The 18,165-nt window shown below is 47.6% G+C and overlaps 1 protein-coding gene across 1 annotated transcript; it reads right to left on the bottom strand.

Annotated features, from left to right (window-relative positions):
* Nucleotides 1–3,058: 3,058 nt before the first annotated feature.
* On the bottom strand, nt 3,059–17,751 carry EIF3K (eukaryotic translation initiation factor 3 subunit K). The gene is made up of 8 exons (XM_060258629.1): nt 17,494–17,751; nt 14,421–14,519; nt 13,723–13,843; nt 10,334–10,408; nt 9,689–9,755; nt 8,720–8,797; nt 6,940–7,065; nt 3,059–3,183 (listed from the first exon to the last, which is right to left on the bottom strand). Exons 1-8 carry the CDS (start codon nt 17,727–17,729, stop codon nt 3,152–3,154), a joined length of 834 nt encoding a protein of 277 aa, XP_060114612.1. The 5' UTR covers nt 17,730–17,751; the 3' UTR covers nt 3,059–3,151.
* Between the last annotated feature and the right edge of the window lie 414 nt (nt 17,752–18,165).

Below are 18,165 nucleotides of genomic sequence, written 5' to 3'. Positions count from 1 at the left end.
GATGTGTGAAAGAGCCACATGTGGCTCCCGAGCCAGTTTGGCCACTCCTGTTTTATACTCACCGCATTTCTTTTTATTTACATTTACTGTATTTTAAATGTTGTCATCTGTCCCCAGTGCTCTGTGGGGAGAGGGTCGTAAATTAAATAAGTATCGATGAGCAACCACTTCCAGGGCAAGAAGACGCCCAGAGCCATGCCTGGATCTGCATGCATGCAGCCCACCCATGGCCCTGATCCAGCAGTGGCGCCTACAGACAACTCAGAGAACCTCGGCCTCTCCGAAGACGAGCCCACCGGGAAAAGAGGCAGGAAGGGGAGGAGCTGCGGCCGGAAGCTGCCAGGATGTCCTGCTTCTCTGTGGCTTCTGTGGGCAGCCTGGTAACTGCAAAGCTGAACTTCTGCCGCTGGGATCTCCCTCCGCCTCCGCCTGCTTGCAGGATGTAACCCTGAAGCTTTGCCTGTCCCACAGCTGCCTGCTCCTTGACTCCTTTTTCCCCCAACCAAGTTTTTCAAGTCATTTTGCCTGGCTCTACCCTCTACGACAGTCATTGCCTCCTGCTCCCCGCACCCATCAGTGCGTTAACCGGCTGGATCACATGATGATGCGACATATAGAATCTGCCATAACATTAGAAGGTTGTTGGTTCCCTGCATTCTGATGTTTCTGCAGTTTCTCACCTTTCTTTGAGAAAAGGGGGAAACTCCAGAAAATGCATAACATATTCTCCCATTTTTCAAAGAACAGCCAGATTCTCGTCTTTAAGGGTTCCAACCATAGATTCAAACGGGCACTGGAAAAGAATGAAGGATTTCCAGATGCTTGCCTTTGGGGGGGGGGGGGGCTTAGTACCCAGAGAAAGCTCTTGGGGCTTTTTCCTCAACCCAAAGCCTGACTTTTAGTTTGGTTCACCACCACCATCTACTGGTGAGATGAAGAACAACAGGACAGAGCATACCAGTTGCCATGCCTGCCCATTAAAGGTAAAGGTAGTGCGAGCACCAGTCGTTTCCAACTCTGGGGTGACGTCGCATCACAACGTTTTCACGGCAGACTTTTTTTGTGGGGTGGTTTGGCCTTGCCTTCCCCAGTCATCTACATTTTTTCCCCAGCAAGCTGGGGACTCCTTTGACCAACCTCGGAAGGATGGAAGGCTGAGTCAACCTTGAGCCAGCTACCTGAAAACCCAGCTTCTGCCGGGATTGAACTCAGGTTTGTGAGCAGAGAGTTTAGACTGCAGTACCTACCATACCTGCCCGTTATCTGTTGTCATTTCCTCCTCTAAATAAAGGGCCTTTAGACCCTAGAAGTATATGGGGAGAGGGGTGCTTAGTATGAATGACTGAAGTATTGTTCTGGGCTCCAGCCCCACTTGTAAGAAGGCAACCAACATATAAGCTGGAGAGCTTAAAGGTTTTTCGAGGTTGCACCTGATGCTCCCATGCCGTCTAAAGCAAGGATCCCCAATATGGTACTCGTGGGCACCATGGCACCTGTCAATCCCTTTTCTTGTGCCCTCCAAGTGGTTTTTAGAAAGTGGGCAGGGTGAGGTGGAACTTTTTGCACAGCAGGGCTTCTGATCGGCTGTGGAGATGAAAAGGCATCCTATTAAGTTTCCGCAGGGCCTGCAAGACTGAACTGTTTCGGATGGCATTTCATCTAATGGGAGAGGGCTGCCACCACATCTGGATCCATAGCGCTGTTCTTACTAACTGCCTAGGATCTGTGCGCGTGAAAAAGAAAATATTACATGATCTGCCTGAAGTAGCACCATTGTCATTTATCCGTTTTATTGTTTTAATATTGTTTTTGTTTACTGTCTATTTTATGCTGTTAGCCGCCTTGAGTCTGTACAGAATGGGTGGGATATAAATAAAACATAAATAATTTTTTAAAAAATGAACAGTTCTGCCTGAAATGCTCAGTTAGTACTATTACGGTTATATAGAATTTCAGTTCCTGGCTTTGTGTGGTTGACCCCATCTACCAGGGGAGCCGTTTGGGGGTTGCACCCACCACCTTGTGTCAGATTGCCAAAGGGTGCCCACAGGCTCGAGATGCTGCAGGCCCCAGTCTAAGGAAAGTCAGCTGCAGCCCAGAGTCATCCACTGGCAGCCCTTGGAGCAAATCCAGCCCCCCCAAGTCGTGCTGCACAGCCTCCGATGCCTTGACAGGAAGAGTTTGCAGAAGGTGGCCCACAAAGCATCTGTATCCTCTTCCAGTGAAAGACCTGCTGATCCCTGTGGTTCCAGAAGGCCAGGGATGGAAGTACCTGTCGGTGGAATTTGTCATGGCTGTGGCCCAACCACTGTAAAGGGGGGGCGGGGAGAGATGGTCTCCACACACCTTGAGTTCCCTTCACTTGATATCTTTTGGCCCAGACTCAAGACTTTTGAGGAGCACTCTCATAGGTGCGGCAAGACCTACAGATTTTCCTACACTGCTGGTTCCGCCTTTGCAATTTGCCGACAGCACAGATCTCATGAACCCATGAAACTACCTTCCACTGGATCAGACCCTCGGTCTATCAAAGTCAATCTTGTCTACACAGACTGGCAGTGGCTCTCCAGGGTCTTGGGTCTTTCCCATCAACTCCTGCCTGGTTCTTTTAACTGGAGATCGCAGGGACTCAACCAGGGACCTTCTGCACGCCAAGCAGAGGCTCTTCCACTGAGCCACAGCCCCACTCCATGGCTCTCCAAGGCCTCAGGCAGAGGTCTTTCCCATCACCTCCTGCCTGGTCCATTTAACTGGAGATGCCTGGGATTGAATCTGGGGCCTTCTGGATGCCAAGCAGAGGCTTTACCACTGAGCTACAGCTCCCCTTCCTGGCTCTCCAGGGTCTCAGGCAGAGGTCTTTCCCACCACCTCCTGCCTGGTCCATTTGACTGGAGATGCCTGGGATTGAACCTGGGGCCTTCTGCATGCCAAATAGAGGCTCTACCATTGAGCCACAGCCTCTTGGTCTGTGGCACCCCATTTCTTTCAGTGTCCACCAGCGTAGCGGCCAACAACTGGCAGAACCCAGAGAAGCTTTGAGGCAAGGTCAACACAGCAGTTTGGGCTGGACAGGAGTCATTTATTGGCTGTGTAACAAAGGAAGAGCTGAAGTAAACCTGGCTGAATAGGAGACATGTCAGCAGCAGCCGCCTCACTGGGAAGAAGCCATGATACTGGAGACGCCTGCAGAAAAAGAAAGGGAAAAAAATCAGAAGCTGCTTTAGACAAGAGTCAGAACTGGCTTAGGGTCTCCTTTGGCAGGCAATGGCTCCTGGACAGAGATGGGCCTCTCCCCTGTCCTGCTGGTAGGGACTAAATGCCTCACTTATGAGCTGTGGACCCTTCCTACTGTAACATTTGGAGCCTGACCATTGTCCAATGAGGACTCTGGGGAGTCTCAGGCAGAGAATGGTCTTTGCAAACACCTGCTGCACAAGGCCCTCAAACTGAGAATGCAAAGGACTAGGTGGGACTATAGCTTAGCGCTGAAGTCTTTGCTTTGTATGCAAAAAGTCCCAGGTTCAATCCCCAGTATCGTAATTTTAAAGGCTCAGGTAATAGGTGACGTGGAAGACTTCTACCAGAGACCCCAGAGAGCTACCGCCAGTCTGAACATACAGCACAGATCTTAATGGTTCAATTCAGTACTTAATCGGACCACTGGTCCATCAAAATCAATACTGTCTGCTTAGACTGGCAGCATCCTTTTGCATCACTTAATCCTTTTAATTGGAGATACTGAGGACTGAACCTGGGACATTCTGCATGCTAAGCAGGGGCTCTTCCACAGAGCCACAGCCTCATCCCCAGTTAAAAACATTTGCTGGCACAGTTGTTTATGTGTACCCAGGTACAGCCAAGCATCACCAGCTAAATTCAGAGCTAAGAAGCTCCCTTGCACCGAGTCAGATAGCTGCCTGGCCTCTAACTCCAGCAATGGCTGGGTCTTACCAAGCCCTGCCCCTTGAGGTTCTTTAATTGGAGAGGCCAGGGACCAAGCTTGAGACCTTGACAGGCAGAGGGGGAGCTCCACCACTGAGCCCTCCCCTTGGTAGCTGCATCTGTTCCTTAGCCACAATGATCCATGCCATAGCTACATCTAGACTGGACTACTGCAATGTGCTCTTCTTGGGGCTATTCTTGAAGGAAGCTGCAGACAAATGCTGGCTGGGGCCAGCTATCAGGAACACGTGACCCAGATACTACAGCAATTACAGCCCTACATAGCTTGAGACTGGGTTATCTGAAAGGTCGTCTTCTCCCATACATTCCTGCCTAGGAATTAAGACTGCAGGGAAATGCCCTCTTGACTGTCCCACCAATTAAAGATGAAATGTTATCGCTCTTTGTTGCAAATACATTTTGATGGTGTGATACTTTATAGCTCTGCATAAGCTAATTTACTGTGCGTTGACTGTTGTCTGCGTAATTCTAATCTCAACTTGGATAAAGTTAATTTTTATTTATTTTTATTTTTTTAAAGATGCTTGTCTGGTGGGAACACGAGAGAGGGCCTTTTCAGCGACAGCCCCACGATTATGGAACAACCTCCCAAAGGAACTGCATCTGCCCCCTCATTTTCAGTCTTCAGGAAGCAGACGGAGACAGTTTTGTTTAGCACTGCACTTGATTAATTCATCTTATATTACTGGCAATCCTAACTGGAGTTTTAAAATTGAGACTTTTATGGGTTTTATTTATGGTGTAAGCTACCTTACATTCCACAAGGGAGGGAGGGAAGGGGAGGAAAAGGAAGGAGTTCAACTTTGAGTTCCACAAGTTCAACTTTGAGTTCTTTCAGAACTCTTGGATGTATGCCATCCGGACCTGGTGACTTATTAGTTTTTAATTCGTCTATCAGTTGTAGGACCTCCTCTCTTGTCACCTCAATCTGACTCAGGTCTTTCAACACCCCTTCCAAAATTAGTGGTTCTGGAGCAGGCAAACACTTCTCGTCTTCCACAGTAAAGACGGAGGCAAAAAATGCATTCAGCTTCTCAGCCATTTCCCTATCCTCCTTCAGTAATCCTTTTACCCCTTTGTCAAGATCTTCCACATGTTAATGTTCTTATGTGACACAGAGTGTTGGACTGGATGGGCCATTGGCCTGATCCAACAGGGCTTCTCTTATGTCTGGGGCAGTGATGCTCTGTATTCTGGGTGCTTGGGGGGGCACAGTGGGAGGGCTTCTAGCCCCACTGGTGGACCTCCTGATGGCACCTGGGGTTTTTTGGCCACTGTGTGACACAGAGTGTTGGACTGGATGGGCCATTGGCCTGATCTAACATGGCTTCTCTTATGTTCTTATGTGACACAGAATGTTGGACTGGATGGGCCATTGGCCTGATCCAACAGGGCTTCTCTTATGTTCTTATGTGACACAGAATGTTGGACTGGATGGGCCATTGGCCTGATCTAACATGGCTTCTCTTATGTTCTTATGTGACACAGAGTGCTGGACTGGATGAGCCATTGGCCTGATCCAACAGGGCTTCTCTTATGTTCTTATGTGACACAGAGTGTTAGACTGGATGGGCCATTGGCCTGATCCAACAGGGCTTCTCTTATGTCTGGGACAGTGATGCTCTGTATTCTTGGTACTGGGGGGGGGCACAGTGGGAGGGCTTCTAGTGTCCTGGCCCCACTGATGGACCTCCTGATGGCACCTGGGTTGTTTGGCCAGTGTGTGACAGAGTGTTGGACTGGATGGGCCATTGGCCTGATCCAATATGGCTTCTCTTATGTTCCTAAGGAGAGGGAAAAGAGGGAGGGAAGGAAGGAAGGAAAATTCAAGGGCTTGTGTATCACATACTAGAAGTGAAAAAGGATTCTACTAAACGCAACCTGTACAGTAAAAAAGAGCAGGAGTCCAGTAGCACCTTAAAGACTAGCAACATTTATGTCAGGGTATGAACTTTTATAAGTCACTGCTCCCTTCAGGTGAAGAAGTTTTTATGGTGCTCCTGGACTCTTGCTCTTTTTTACTGGTACAGGCAGACTAACATGACTTCCCATCAACCTACACAGTATTCAGAAATGCTGTGGGATGGGGAAAGAAAAGGTGCAGGAGGGGACCAAGCAACCTACAGATGGTCACAACAAGCAGCACTGTGTCCATGCTGCAGCTTTGCAGAACTGCATAATACAGCAGTGGGCAAAGAAAGCAGGCTATGACTGGCCTATCGCTAGCTATTACGACTGTGAAGAAAAACTGGGAAAGGGCAAGCAATGCCTGCCAGAAAACAGGCAAAGTAAGATTCTGACGAAGGGCAGGGTTTGGTGCCCTGGAAACCATCTCCCCACCCCCACCAAAAGCAAAATGCAAACTATGCAAAATAGCTGGCTTATGCAAAGGGACTCATGCAAATGTCTGATTTGCACAGAGGACACAGTGTCGCTTTTCTTGGCCTGGAGTTCAAAGGTGCCCAGCCAGCTGCAAGGGTCCAGGCCTGGTTCAGAGGTCCTGAGCCTTTTGGAGTTTGGTGCCATTTTGAAATCTTACTGGAGACTTTCTGTCCCATTTGTCCATTGGAAATTCTATGTGCAATCTTTGGATGCACTGAAAAAGAATCTGGTGGGTTTTGCAGCTTTTTGCAACTTATTGATACATCAGAAACACTTTGATATTTTTTTTCTGAGCTTTTGCCTTTGGTTGAGATACATGGTTGCAGCCCCCTATGCTAGAAGAGGATTTGAAGCAGGAATAACCAAGTCGACCTCCTGTTCATTGGGACTCCTTTAATGGCACTGTGAAACTTTGGGGGAACTGTTATTGCTGTTTAGTCTTCTATTGAACATATTTGTACTGAACATATTTGTATGATTTTGTTTCAATACATTCTTAAGTTATTTGGTCACTATAACTTCAGTTGTGCTGGTTCAGAGGGAAGCAGGAAGACGAGGTGAAAGAGAGAGAAAGGAAGGAAGGCAGATGCTTACTGTCAAAGTCTATCTTCTCCACGATGTTTTTGGGTTTGATGCTCTCTTCCTGGTTGCAGATGAAGATGGTTCCAGGCTCTGGCTCCGTCCAGCCGTACTTGCTCATCCAGGACTTCAGCTGGTTGTCTGCCAGGAATAAAGGAGAGTCAAGGGGAAGAAATTAATGGAAGACCTGACTGCAAGGGGAGGAGGAACTGTTCAAGGTTTTACCCAACCCCCAGCCTAGGAAGGATCCCGTCCACCACTGGAGAAAGCTCAGGATGGTTACCAGCTAATCTGTTCTTTCCAACTACCACTAAGCTTAATTATCTCTGTTATAGTATGATTTCTTATAAAGGCCAGCTGACAGTCTGACCCGGAAGTCAGTTGGCCTCCCTATTCCTTTTCTCTACATTTCTAGGAAAGCCCCAGTACAGGGGATCCCGAGCGTGGTGCCACGGTGCCCCCCCCCCCAAAACACACTTGGTGTCCTCCAAGAGTTTTCAGAAAGTGGGTGTGGCCAGGTGGGATTCTTGCCTAGCATGACTTCTGATTGGCCACAGGTGGGATTCTTGCCTAGCATGACTTCTGATTGGCCACTGGAGATCTGACGGATTGTGCAAATTAAAACAGCGATGATTTGGCAGTAGTTGCTACCATTGTTGGTTTTATTCTCTCACTCCTCTTTTGTGGTGTATTTTGAAAACAACCCCTCTTCTCCCCTGCACTTGGGAGTTTTTAGGGAGGGGAGTGCTCAGTGGTTGCACCCACCACTGTGTCAGAATTCCAAAGGTGCCCACAGGCTCAAAAAGGCTGGAGACCCCTGCCCTTGAAACATGAAATGTGTCCTGCCAGATAAGACTCGTGGTCCACCTAGTCCAGGATCTATGGCCACACAACAGCCAGACAACCGCCCCAGAGGGTCAGCAAACTGGGCGTAAAAGCCAATGCCTCCCCAGTTGCTGCCTCCTAGCACTGGAAATGGAGGCTGTCTTTAGTCAAGGCTAATAGTCACAGGTGGACCTCTCCTCCATGAATCTGGCTTTATCCCCTTTACAAACCAGTTCTGTGGTTGTTTGTCTCATTGCATGCACTGGACCCATCTTCCACTATATTCTAGTGTATTTTTTTTGTATTGGCAAACTGAAATGATGTTTATAACGTATGCTACGTTTTAAAAAGTGAATTAGGTAACAAGAACACTCGTGAGAAAATAGTTCTCGGTTTAACCCAGACTTTAAGAAAGCAGACAGCAATTAACAGACTGCTTTTATTGCCCTGTAACACCGTCTGCAATGTAGATGCTCTCCAGACCAAATGTCCCTTCAATTTGACCAAATGTCCTTTCAATTTGTTAATTTCACTGTTTTGCCGTTGGACTATAACTCTGTACCATTTTGCATGCCTTAACCACTGCCCACCAGCTATATGTAACTCTGCTCCCTCTACCCTGTCCCCTCGTCTGAAGAAACATGCGTGCACATTCTGAATAAAACTTGTTTGGTCTTAAAGGTGCTCCTGGACTCCGACTTTGTTCTATTGCTTCAAACCAACATGGCTAGCCACCTGGATCTATATACATCCCCACTGACAGTGAACTCCACAATTTAATTTTTCATTGACTGAAGGTATACTTCCTCTTGACTATCTTCAGACAGCCCTGCTTACAAAAACAAGCTCTAACTAAGCTTCATAAAAGAGAGTCAGCCAACAGGACTTGACTCCGGTCTCTCCAGGGCCTCCCAAGGGAGCTCCAGATCCTGAATTTCTGAGATAACAAGGAAGGCATGATGCTACTCACCTGTGAGATCCCCCAGCATCTTGGCTAGCAGCCACCGGTCGATGTGTTGGTACGTGATCCCCACCACGTGGCAAATAACTGCAAGAAAGAAGATAGGCAGGCTCGGAACTGTAGCTGTAGTGGTGTTCCAGATCTTGGCTTCAGGAAAACCCCAGCCGGCTGCTGTCAGCATCTGTGCCAATAAACTGCTTGACAACTGGCAAAAGGCAGGAGGGCTGTGGGGGCGTTTGCTGTGGGAAGAGCCTGCTAGATAGAAGGTGTGATTTGTAACCAGCCGTTACTAGGCAGCCAGAATTCCATCTGCAATGGGTCACAGGGGGGATGCTGATGCTAAGGAGACTGGGAAGAATTCCCTGTTACATTGGAAGATTCCCGGCACTGTTGAGGAAGACCACTGGCTGGCCAGTGCAAAGGTAGGAGGCATGAGAGCAGGAACTACGCATGGGAAAATAATGTACAGCCATCCATCATACTTGACTCGCACTCTTGATTTCCAGTACAGAGTGGCTTCAGCGGTGGACAGGATGGTGGTAGAAAGTGCTGTCAAGTAACAGCTGGCTTATGGTGGCAATAGAGGTGGTTTGCCATTGCCTTCCTCTGCCTCACAATCCTAATGTTCCTCGGAGGCAAGGGTTGTTTTGTAGAAAAAAAGGTGCAGGAGCTCAATAGCATATCTTATTCGCATATACCCCAGGATCTATGTGCAGTGAGGAGAGAACTTCCCACTGCATGCGGACCGTGGCTGGAGGTTCAGGAGCTGCACTCCTGTGAGCTTCTGCTGGATTCAAGCCCTGCTTGGAGGTCTCCCGCTCAGATACTAGCCACGGCCAACTTTACTTAGCTTCCAATATCTGATAAGATCAGGCTAGCTTGGGCTATCCCGATCAGGGCCGAATAAAAACACACAGGACTTCACAGTTTCACGGCAGAAGGCGCAACTGCAGAGAAAAGCCACCGTGCTGCACTTACATTTCCGAACTGAATCTTCAAATCCAGTGATCCCGTCCAGGAGATCCATGTTCTCATCCAGTGCTTGCTATTTTTTTTTTTTTAAAGATGAACACATAACCCGTTACAATCTCAGGTCAAAAGCTCTGAAGACGCTGATTCTCCCCAACCCCACTGGGTAAGCAAGTCTGGAAGAAGCGCTGAACTTTATACACAGAGGCCAGCAATGAAAATGAAGAAAATCTTTACAAACCCCCAAAGAAGCGGTGATAAATATGAACTTCTTTCTATACTCAGCTCAACTTCAGAGCCCCTGCTTTGGTTCTCTCACCACCACGGACTGAAGTTAGATGGGTGGCAACCTGAGAAAGGGGCTTCTCGGCTGTGGCACCAAAACTTTTGGACTTTCCTCCCCAGGGAGATTCATCTGTCTCCCTCTATCAGTATCTTTTTGCCAGCAGGTATTCTATTTCCTGTGGCATACCCTGATAATGTTTACTTTGTCTTTGTGTTTTTAAATGAGTCAAATGTCTAACTTTGCCTGTATTTTTTAATTGCTCAGATACTAATACTTTATTTTTAATTCGCTGCTTTGTGGACCCTTATCGGGAGGAGAGGTGGCATAAAAATGTTTTAAAAAATAACAACATGATAAGCAGGGCTCACCCAGAAGGCTTGGAAGTGGCAGGTCTCCAGAAGCTCGCCCAGGTACAAGATCTGGCGGATGGGTCTCTCCTCTTGCTGGAAGGAAGGCGTCAAGGAAGATACAGTGCTGGGGAACTATCTGGGGCTTTCTGCACCAGGCCTTACGGATGAGGCAGGCTTAAAATAAAAATACTCCCCCAGCCCTGGGTTAGAGAGTCTGGATCAGGGTTCGCTTAAGCCACAGGGAAAACCACCTTCGCCCACAAGGGCAACAGCAGGGGTGGCCAAACTTGCTTAATGTTAAGAGCCACACAGAATAGACGTCAGATGTCTGAGAGCCACAAGACATGAACGTCAGATGTTCGAGAGCCGCAAGACAGGAAGGGAGGAAGAGGGGAAGGAAAGCAAACAGATGGGAGGAAGGAGAGAGAGGTGAAAAGAAAACCACTTTAAATGTATTCTCTAAGCTGCCAGCTGGTGGCTTGGAGTAGTGATTCAAAGAGGCAAATGCCTTCTCCAAGCTGGCTGACAGGGCAGTGGGGGCTTCAAGAGCCACAAAATATGTGTGAAAGAGCCACATGTGGCTCCCGAGCCGTAGTTTGGCCACCCCTGGGCAAGATCATATATCCCAAGGGATATATACACAGCCACCGATGGTCTTAAAATGGACTCAGACAGGATCCCATCCCCACCCCACCCCACCTCGTGCTACGGTATACCACACCACTTGTCTTTTCTACAAGGTTTAAGTGAAGGAAAAGGACTGAGAGCCACAAAAACACTGATACACGGCCGAGAGAAACAAAGGCTGTAAGTGCTTTTAGGGGATAGGAGAGAAGCACACGAGCCCATGAAGCTGCCCTACATTGCATCGGACTTTTGCTCCATCAAGTTCAGTATTGTCTATTTAGACAGGCAGCCGCTCCACAGGGTCTCAGGCAGAGCTTTCCTGTCACCTACTGCCAGCCAGATCCACCCTGCCCTGATCCTGCCTCAAGCCCCACTCCAGCTGGGGGACTCATCCTCAAGTGCCACAAAGATCAACGTCGCCCTCAGTGAGTTTTAGCTCCTGCTGACTTCCCCTGGGATTTGTGGAGGACACGGTTAAAGGTAGGTCCAACGTCCACCAAAACACACCACTGGACACAATGGGTTTGTTTATTAAACATTACTTCTGTTCAGGGCTCTTTTTCTAGCAGGAGCTCCTCTGCATATTAGGCCATGCCTCCCCCCCCCCGATGTAGCCAATCTTCCTGGATCGTACAGTAGGCCCTGTAAGCTCTTGGAGGACTGGCTACATTAGGGGGCGAGGCCTAACATGCAGAGGAGTACCTGCTGGAAAAAGAGCCCTGCTTCTAATCTGCCTCATTCAAACAACACACATAGCTAAGCAATCTGACACGACCAGAATTGCAGAAATCTGAAACGATGCTAACACCTGAACAAAGCTAAGTATTATGCATGCTCACAGGAGCCTTCCTGGCCCCCTCAGGCAGGCCATTCCACAGCATGGGGGGCCACCACAGAGAAGGCATGTGTCCTTGTAGTTGCTGATCTTGCCTAGCTGCAAGGAGGCCCTGCTGAGCAAAGCCGTTCTGGTTGGACACAGGTGGAGAGAAGAAGAAGAAGATATTGGATTTATATCCCGCCCTCCACTCCGAAGAGTCTCAGAGCGGCTCACAATCTCCTTTACCTTCCTCCCCCACAACAGACACCCTGTGAGGTGGGTGGGGCTGGAGAGGGCTCTCACAGCAGCTGCCCTTTCAAGGACAACCTCTGCCAGAGCTATGGCTGACCCAAGGCCATGCCAGCAGGTGCAAGTGGAGGAGTGGGGAATCCAACCCGGTTCTCCCAGATAAGAGTCAGCACACTTAACCACTACACCAAACTGGCTCTCCAGAGGCAGTTAAGAGCCTACGATGCCCTCCCACCAGACTTCTCCCAGCAGGAAAACTCATTCCTCCCTCAAAGGGAGACAATGACTCCCCGACCCTTCCATTTATCGCTTTAGGATTAAAATACTATTTATAGGGCTGAATATTTAAAGCCCTTCATTTTATTTATTTATTTGTTTATTTTATTCAATTTTTAGCCCACCCTTCCTGTAGGACAGGCTCAGAGCGGGTTACATCAGAAAAACAATCAACAATAAAAAAAACTAAAATAAGATGAATAATAAGATGCCGGACAGGTTTTGGAAATGTAAAAAGCATGAAGGTTCTTTCTACCATATGTGGTGGACTTGTGAAAGAGCTAAAATGTTTTGGCGGATGATTCAGCAAGAGATTTCTAAGGTCTTGGGATATGAATTTAACAAAGTTGCAGAGACCTTTCTGTTGGGATTACAAATGGAAAAATTTCCAAAAGAAGATAGAACTTTAATTTGGTACTTGCTCTCAGCTGCTAGGACATTGTATGCGCAGTTGTGGAAGCAAGAAAAAATACCAGAGAATTGGGATTGGATTGTAAAAGTTTTGACATGGAGTGAAATGGATAAGTTAATAAGAACTTTAAGACACTATGTTTTAGAAGTATATAAGATGGAGTGGAAGAAGTTCAGAAGATATGTAGAAAAAGAGTGGAAAATAAAAGGATGTTGGACAATTTTTGACAATGATTAAGTGGGAGAAGGATGTGAATTTTGGTTATTAATTAGGGGTTCCTTTTATAATGTTGTTTTGAATATAGTACACCGGTGGGGGTCAAGTAATGGGGGGAGGGATAGGTAGAAAGTAATATATGGGATAGAGAAAAAAAAGTAGTTATTAATGATATAAGAAATTGAATATATTGCCATATGTTACTAATAAAATTGTTTGAACACAACAATAAAAACAATAAAAGACCATTTTAAATTATATAACATCTAAAACTATAGAGTGACAACAGAGACTAAAATGGAAGGTTCTGCCTCATGGACATGGCCTATTGTTCAGGTCTAGCAGATCTTATAGCACTGGAATGGAATGAAGGGGGGAGGCCAATAACAAACGATGTCCACTGCCTCAGCTGAAAGAGCTCTGTTTTACAGGCCCTGCGGAATTGGAGCAGGTTCCCGCAGGGCCTGGATTTCTTGGGGGAGCTCATTCCACCTGGCAGGGGCCAGGGCTGAAAAGGCCCTGGCCCTCTTTGAGGCCAGATGGACGTCTCTGGGGCCAGGTATTACCAAAAGTTGTTGGGTTGCTGATCGTAAAGACCTACGGGGCTCATACAGGGCTCATTCATGCATGTCATCTCGATAAACCAGTAAGGCAGGCCAAGAATGTCACCGTGTTGCAGAGAAAGCATGAGGCTGAGAAGACCTCGGCTTTTCCTAAAGACATCGGAGAGATTGCTGGTGTCCTTTTTTGGCTTGTAGCTCAGTCTCTCAGCAGCAGCACAGCACTAGCTCCCCTTTCGATAAAGGATACGTGAGCCTGGTCAATCATGCACTTGCAAAGGGTGAAGTCGGTATGGGGCAGGTTGGTCAAGGCTTTCAGCAGGATCTGGGCAGTCACCGTAGTTTGGAAGAAGGCAGGGTTAAACTGATACCTGGACAAGGGAAAAGAGGCTCTTTTGGGATTTCAGACTGAAAGGGCAGCCACAATCATATACCTTTAGTTCCCCCACCAATCCCTTCCGCGGCATTCACCGATTTACAGTCCAGCAACGGCTTGCACCCAACATAACCTCTCTGCAAAGCCCCCTTCTTTCTTTTTTATCAGAGGAGCTATACAACAGATGAGGGAGGAAGTGCAATTTCGTCCACTTCCCCTTCCCTGAGGAGGCACCAAACAGTTTGCCGTTCTTGAACACAGGCCTTGCAGCCCCAGGAATTATTTTTCCAAGGACTGGAAGGAAGTCTAGAGCAGAGAGGAACATAGGAAGCTCAGTACACAAAGAACATTTTGTTTAATGCAGGTCAGTGTCTCCCAACTTGGGGGGAGGGGGGGCACTTCAATTAAACTCCAATTTTACAAGGAGCAACTGAGACTTTGATATTCACCAGCAAAACTGAGACACGATTTTTCTAGTGCTCCCTCTACCTCCCAAGAACAAGCCAACTTGTGGATAAAACTGAGATTAAAACATTTTAAAGGAACAACAAAAAAAAAAAACATTCACTCACAGTTTCAACACAGCCAGGTTGGCCTCTAAGTCATAGGCGTTCTCCTTGGCCTGGGTCTCCACATAGCGTTCCAAGGTGGCTAAATTCTCTGGGTTATATCTGAAATGCAGGAAGGGTCAGAAGGCAGTCTGGGAAGCAGCCTGTAAGAAGTGTGATTGTTTCTGGTTACAGTCTCCCAAGGGAACCATTGAGAGCCAGTTTGGTGTAGTGGTTAAGTGTGCGGACTCTTATCTGGGAGAACCGGGTTTGATTCCCCACTCCTGCACTTGTACCTGCTGGAATGGCCTTGAGTTAGCCATAGCTCTGGCAGAGGTTGTCCTTGAAAGGGCAGCTGCTGTGAGAGCCCTCTCCAGCCCCACCCACCTCACAGGGTGTCTGTTGTGGGGGAGGAAGGTAAAGGAGATTGTGAGCCACTCTGAGACTCTGATTCAGAGAGAAGGGCAGGGTATAAATCTGCAGTCTTCTTGATTGCTTGTGTCTGTTTCAAAGAGCACTGGAGTGAAAAACTTGCTCTTTGTAGCATTTTCTTCTTAACATTTGTTTACAATGTTGTCCTTTCGCTAGATTTAAGCATATTCTTTCGATTGCTTCCAGTTCCACAGGTGTAGCCACGTTAGTCTGTTGTAGGAGACTTGGGGCACTGCAAAGCTCAATGGACTTGTGTCCACTCTATGACATGCACAAATTACTACCTTATTTATTTTCTTTATTTTTTCATTCATATGAACCCTGCTTTTTTCTCCCTACAAGGACCCAAAGCAGTTTACAGCATTCTCCTCTCCTCCATTTTATCTTCACAACAACCCTGAGAGGTAGGTTAGGCTGAGAGAGTGTGACCAGCCCAAGACCACCCAGCGAGTTTCCACAGCATGAGTGGGGATTTGAACCAGGTCCCCCAGATACTAGTCCAACACTGTATCTCATATTTATCTCATAGAAATCTATACAATGGAAGAAATTCTCAGGAGAAGGGCAAGGAGAGAAACAAGATGAGCCTAAAAAATTAAGGTCTTGTACTGCCAGAAGGTTCTTTTTTTCCAGCGACCCTAGATTTGATGATAGTTCTATTAGTGAAAGCCAGTTTGGTGTAGTGGTTAAGTGTGCAGACTCTAATCTGGGAGAACCGGGTTTGATTCCCCACTCCTCCACTTGCACCTGCTGGAATGGTGGTTAAGTGTGCAGACTCTTATCTGGGAGAACCGGTTAGTGTAGTGGTTAAGTGTGCAGACTCTTATCTGGGAGAACCTGCTGGAATGGCCTTGGGTCAGCCATAGCTATCGCAGGAGTTGTCCTTGAAAGGGCAGCTGCTGTGAGAGTCCTCTCAGCCCCACCCACCTCACAGGGTGTCTGTTGTGGGGGGAGAAGAAATAGGAGATTATAAACTGCTCTGAGTCTCTGATTCAGAGAGAAGGGCGGGATATAAATCTATAGTCTTCTTCTTCTAGAAACATTTAAGAACATAAATAGGAGAGTTGTGCCAGATCAGACCAGAGATCCACCCAGTATAGCTTCCTACAGGACCCAACCTGATGCCTCAGAAAGCTCAATGGCAGGGGGCTCGAGGTGGTCCTCCCCCCACCCCACAGTTTCTTACTGGCACTTCTAAGTCAGAGACACTACACTCTTACCGTCAAAAGGGCTTTGCTTCAGATTCAGTAAAGATGTTCTTATATATTACATTATAGAAAAGGAGAGACAGAGAAGATCCCGCCACTCCCTTCCTTTCTACTTTTGCTAGAAGCAGATGATACATATCATATGCATAAAACAAATTGTGTTAATACTAAAGCTTTGATCCCATTCTGTTTTTAGACTTCTAGTTGGTTCTACAACTGTAATTTTCAACTTTCTTGATAGGTACGGTATATTCCGCTCTTGAGGTTGCCCTATGGTGATATGCTAAATATGTTATGCATAGTTCAATATTTAATTTTTATGTACAGCTCGTAGAAGCGAATGCAAAACGTGGGATAAAGTACTACTGCGTCGCGTATCACTTCCTGTGCCTTGCTGTACAGAAGAAAAACTTTGGAGCATTGTTCTCTGTGAAAGACTTCACCATTGGAATTCCTGACTGCACCCAGTTGTTGAGGGAAATGTCTGCTGGGCACTCGATGATTCCCTATGCAGACCGATTCCCACAGAATTCATGGAGAATTCATAGAATCAGAGTTGGAAGGGACCTCTAGGGTCATCTAGTCCAACCCTGTGCACAATGCAGGAAACTCACAAACACTTCCCCCTAAATTCACAGGATCGTCATTGCTGTCAGATGGACATCTAGCCTCTGTTTAAAAACCTCCAAGGAAGGAGAGCCCACCACCTCCTGAGGAAGCCTATTCCACTGAGGAATCGCTCTAACAGTCAGAAAGTTCTTTCTAATGTTGAGCAAGAAACTATTTTGATTTAATTTCAACCCATTGGTTCTGGTCTGACCTTCTGGGGCAACAGAAAACAATTCTGCACCATCCTCTATATGACAGCCCTTCAAGGATTTGAAGATGGTGATCCTGTCACCTCTCAGCCGCCTCCTCTCCAGGCTAAACAGGCCCAGCTCCTTCAACCTTTCCTCATAGGACTTTTCTCCAGACCCCTCACCATCTTTGATCCACGGGTATCTGGGGCAGGGAGGCTGTTTTTGGAGATAGAGACACCAAATTATCAGCATAGCATCCAGTGCCTCTCCCCAAAATACCCTCCAAGTTTCAAAAAGATTGGACTGGGGGGTCCAATTCTATGAGCCCCCAAAGAAGATGCCCCTATCCTTCATTATTTCCAGTGGAGGGAAGGCATTTAAAAGGTGTGCGGTCCCTTTAAATGTGAAGGCCTTTGGAGTTCAATTAGGCTTGTCACAACCTTGCTCCTCGCCCCACCCCAAGGTCTCCTGGCTCCGCCCCCAAGGTCTCCCGGCTCCACCCCCAAAGCCCCCAAATATTTCTTGAATTGGGCTTGGCAACCCTACGGCTGAGGAAAACACGCGAGAAAACCATGAGATAAAAACTGATAACGGATAAAACGGCCGCCCACCCGCCTCAGTCGCCATGGCAACCACAGCCCATCCTCCCGGCGGTACCTGTCGATCCCCTTCAGCAGCTTCCCCACATTCGCCCGCATCTGCTCGAAGAGCGCCATGATGGATGGAGCCGGCGGCGGGGGCGGAAGGAGGATCACGGCTTCCGGAAAAAGCGGAGGAAGCCGGGCAAGAGGGCACTTCCGGCGAGGCACGGTCGCGAGGGCGTCAACGCGCCATAGAGAGGAAATCGACGGAACGTCCTTCCTCCGCACAAGAATACGCGGCCCTCCGCCCATGCGCAGACGAAAGGAGCTGGGGACTGTTGTGTGCGCGCGCACTCGTTCGACCACGCCTCCGCTGCTTTTTGCAGCATGACTGGTTTTCTTTGCTGCGAGGGCGGGACGTTTAGGATTTCCTTTTGCTAATATGCGCATGCAAAATCTTTTGGACAGGTTTTGCGTGCGATGTTTTGCTCTCTTTTTTTGTTTTGCAAATTTGTGATTTGTTTTCTTTTAAACAATAAATGTTAGAAATGTAGTCCAGGAACAGCTGATTTAGGGTTACCATATTTTGCAAAACACAAGAGGACACATTTCCCCACTGACTACGTGAAACAAGTGATGGTCGCTATGACAAATCTCATTATAAGGACCATAAGAACATAAGAGAAGCCATGTTGGATCAGGCCAATGGCCCATCCAGTCCAACACTCTGTGTCACACAGTGGCCAAT

The sequence above is a fragment of the Heteronotia binoei genome, chromosome 17 (assembly GCF_032191835.1).
Source record: "Heteronotia binoei isolate CCM8104 ecotype False Entrance Well chromosome 17, APGP_CSIRO_Hbin_v1, whole genome shotgun sequence".
NCBI lineage: Eukaryota > Metazoa > Chordata > Lepidosauria > Squamata > Gekkonidae > Heteronotia > Heteronotia binoei.
Note: the sequence above shows the minus strand (reverse complement) of the source record. Positions and strands in the feature narration are given on the sequence as shown.

Bases quoted from the DNA above. Each gene is read 5' to 3' on its own strand.
- EIF3K (XM_060258629.1), bottom strand. From the start codon at position 17,729: ATGGGCGGAGGGCCGCGTATTCTTGTGCGGAGGAAGGACGTTCCGTCG. The intron at 14,520-17,493 runs GTACCGCCGGGA...CCTGCATTTCAG, and splicing joins CTGCTGAAGGGGATCGACAG to ATATAACCCAGAGAATTTAG. The intron at 10,409-13,722 runs GTATCCTTTATC...CCTTCCTTCCAG, and splicing joins GCATGATTGACCAGGCTCAC to CAAGAGGAGAGACCCATCCG.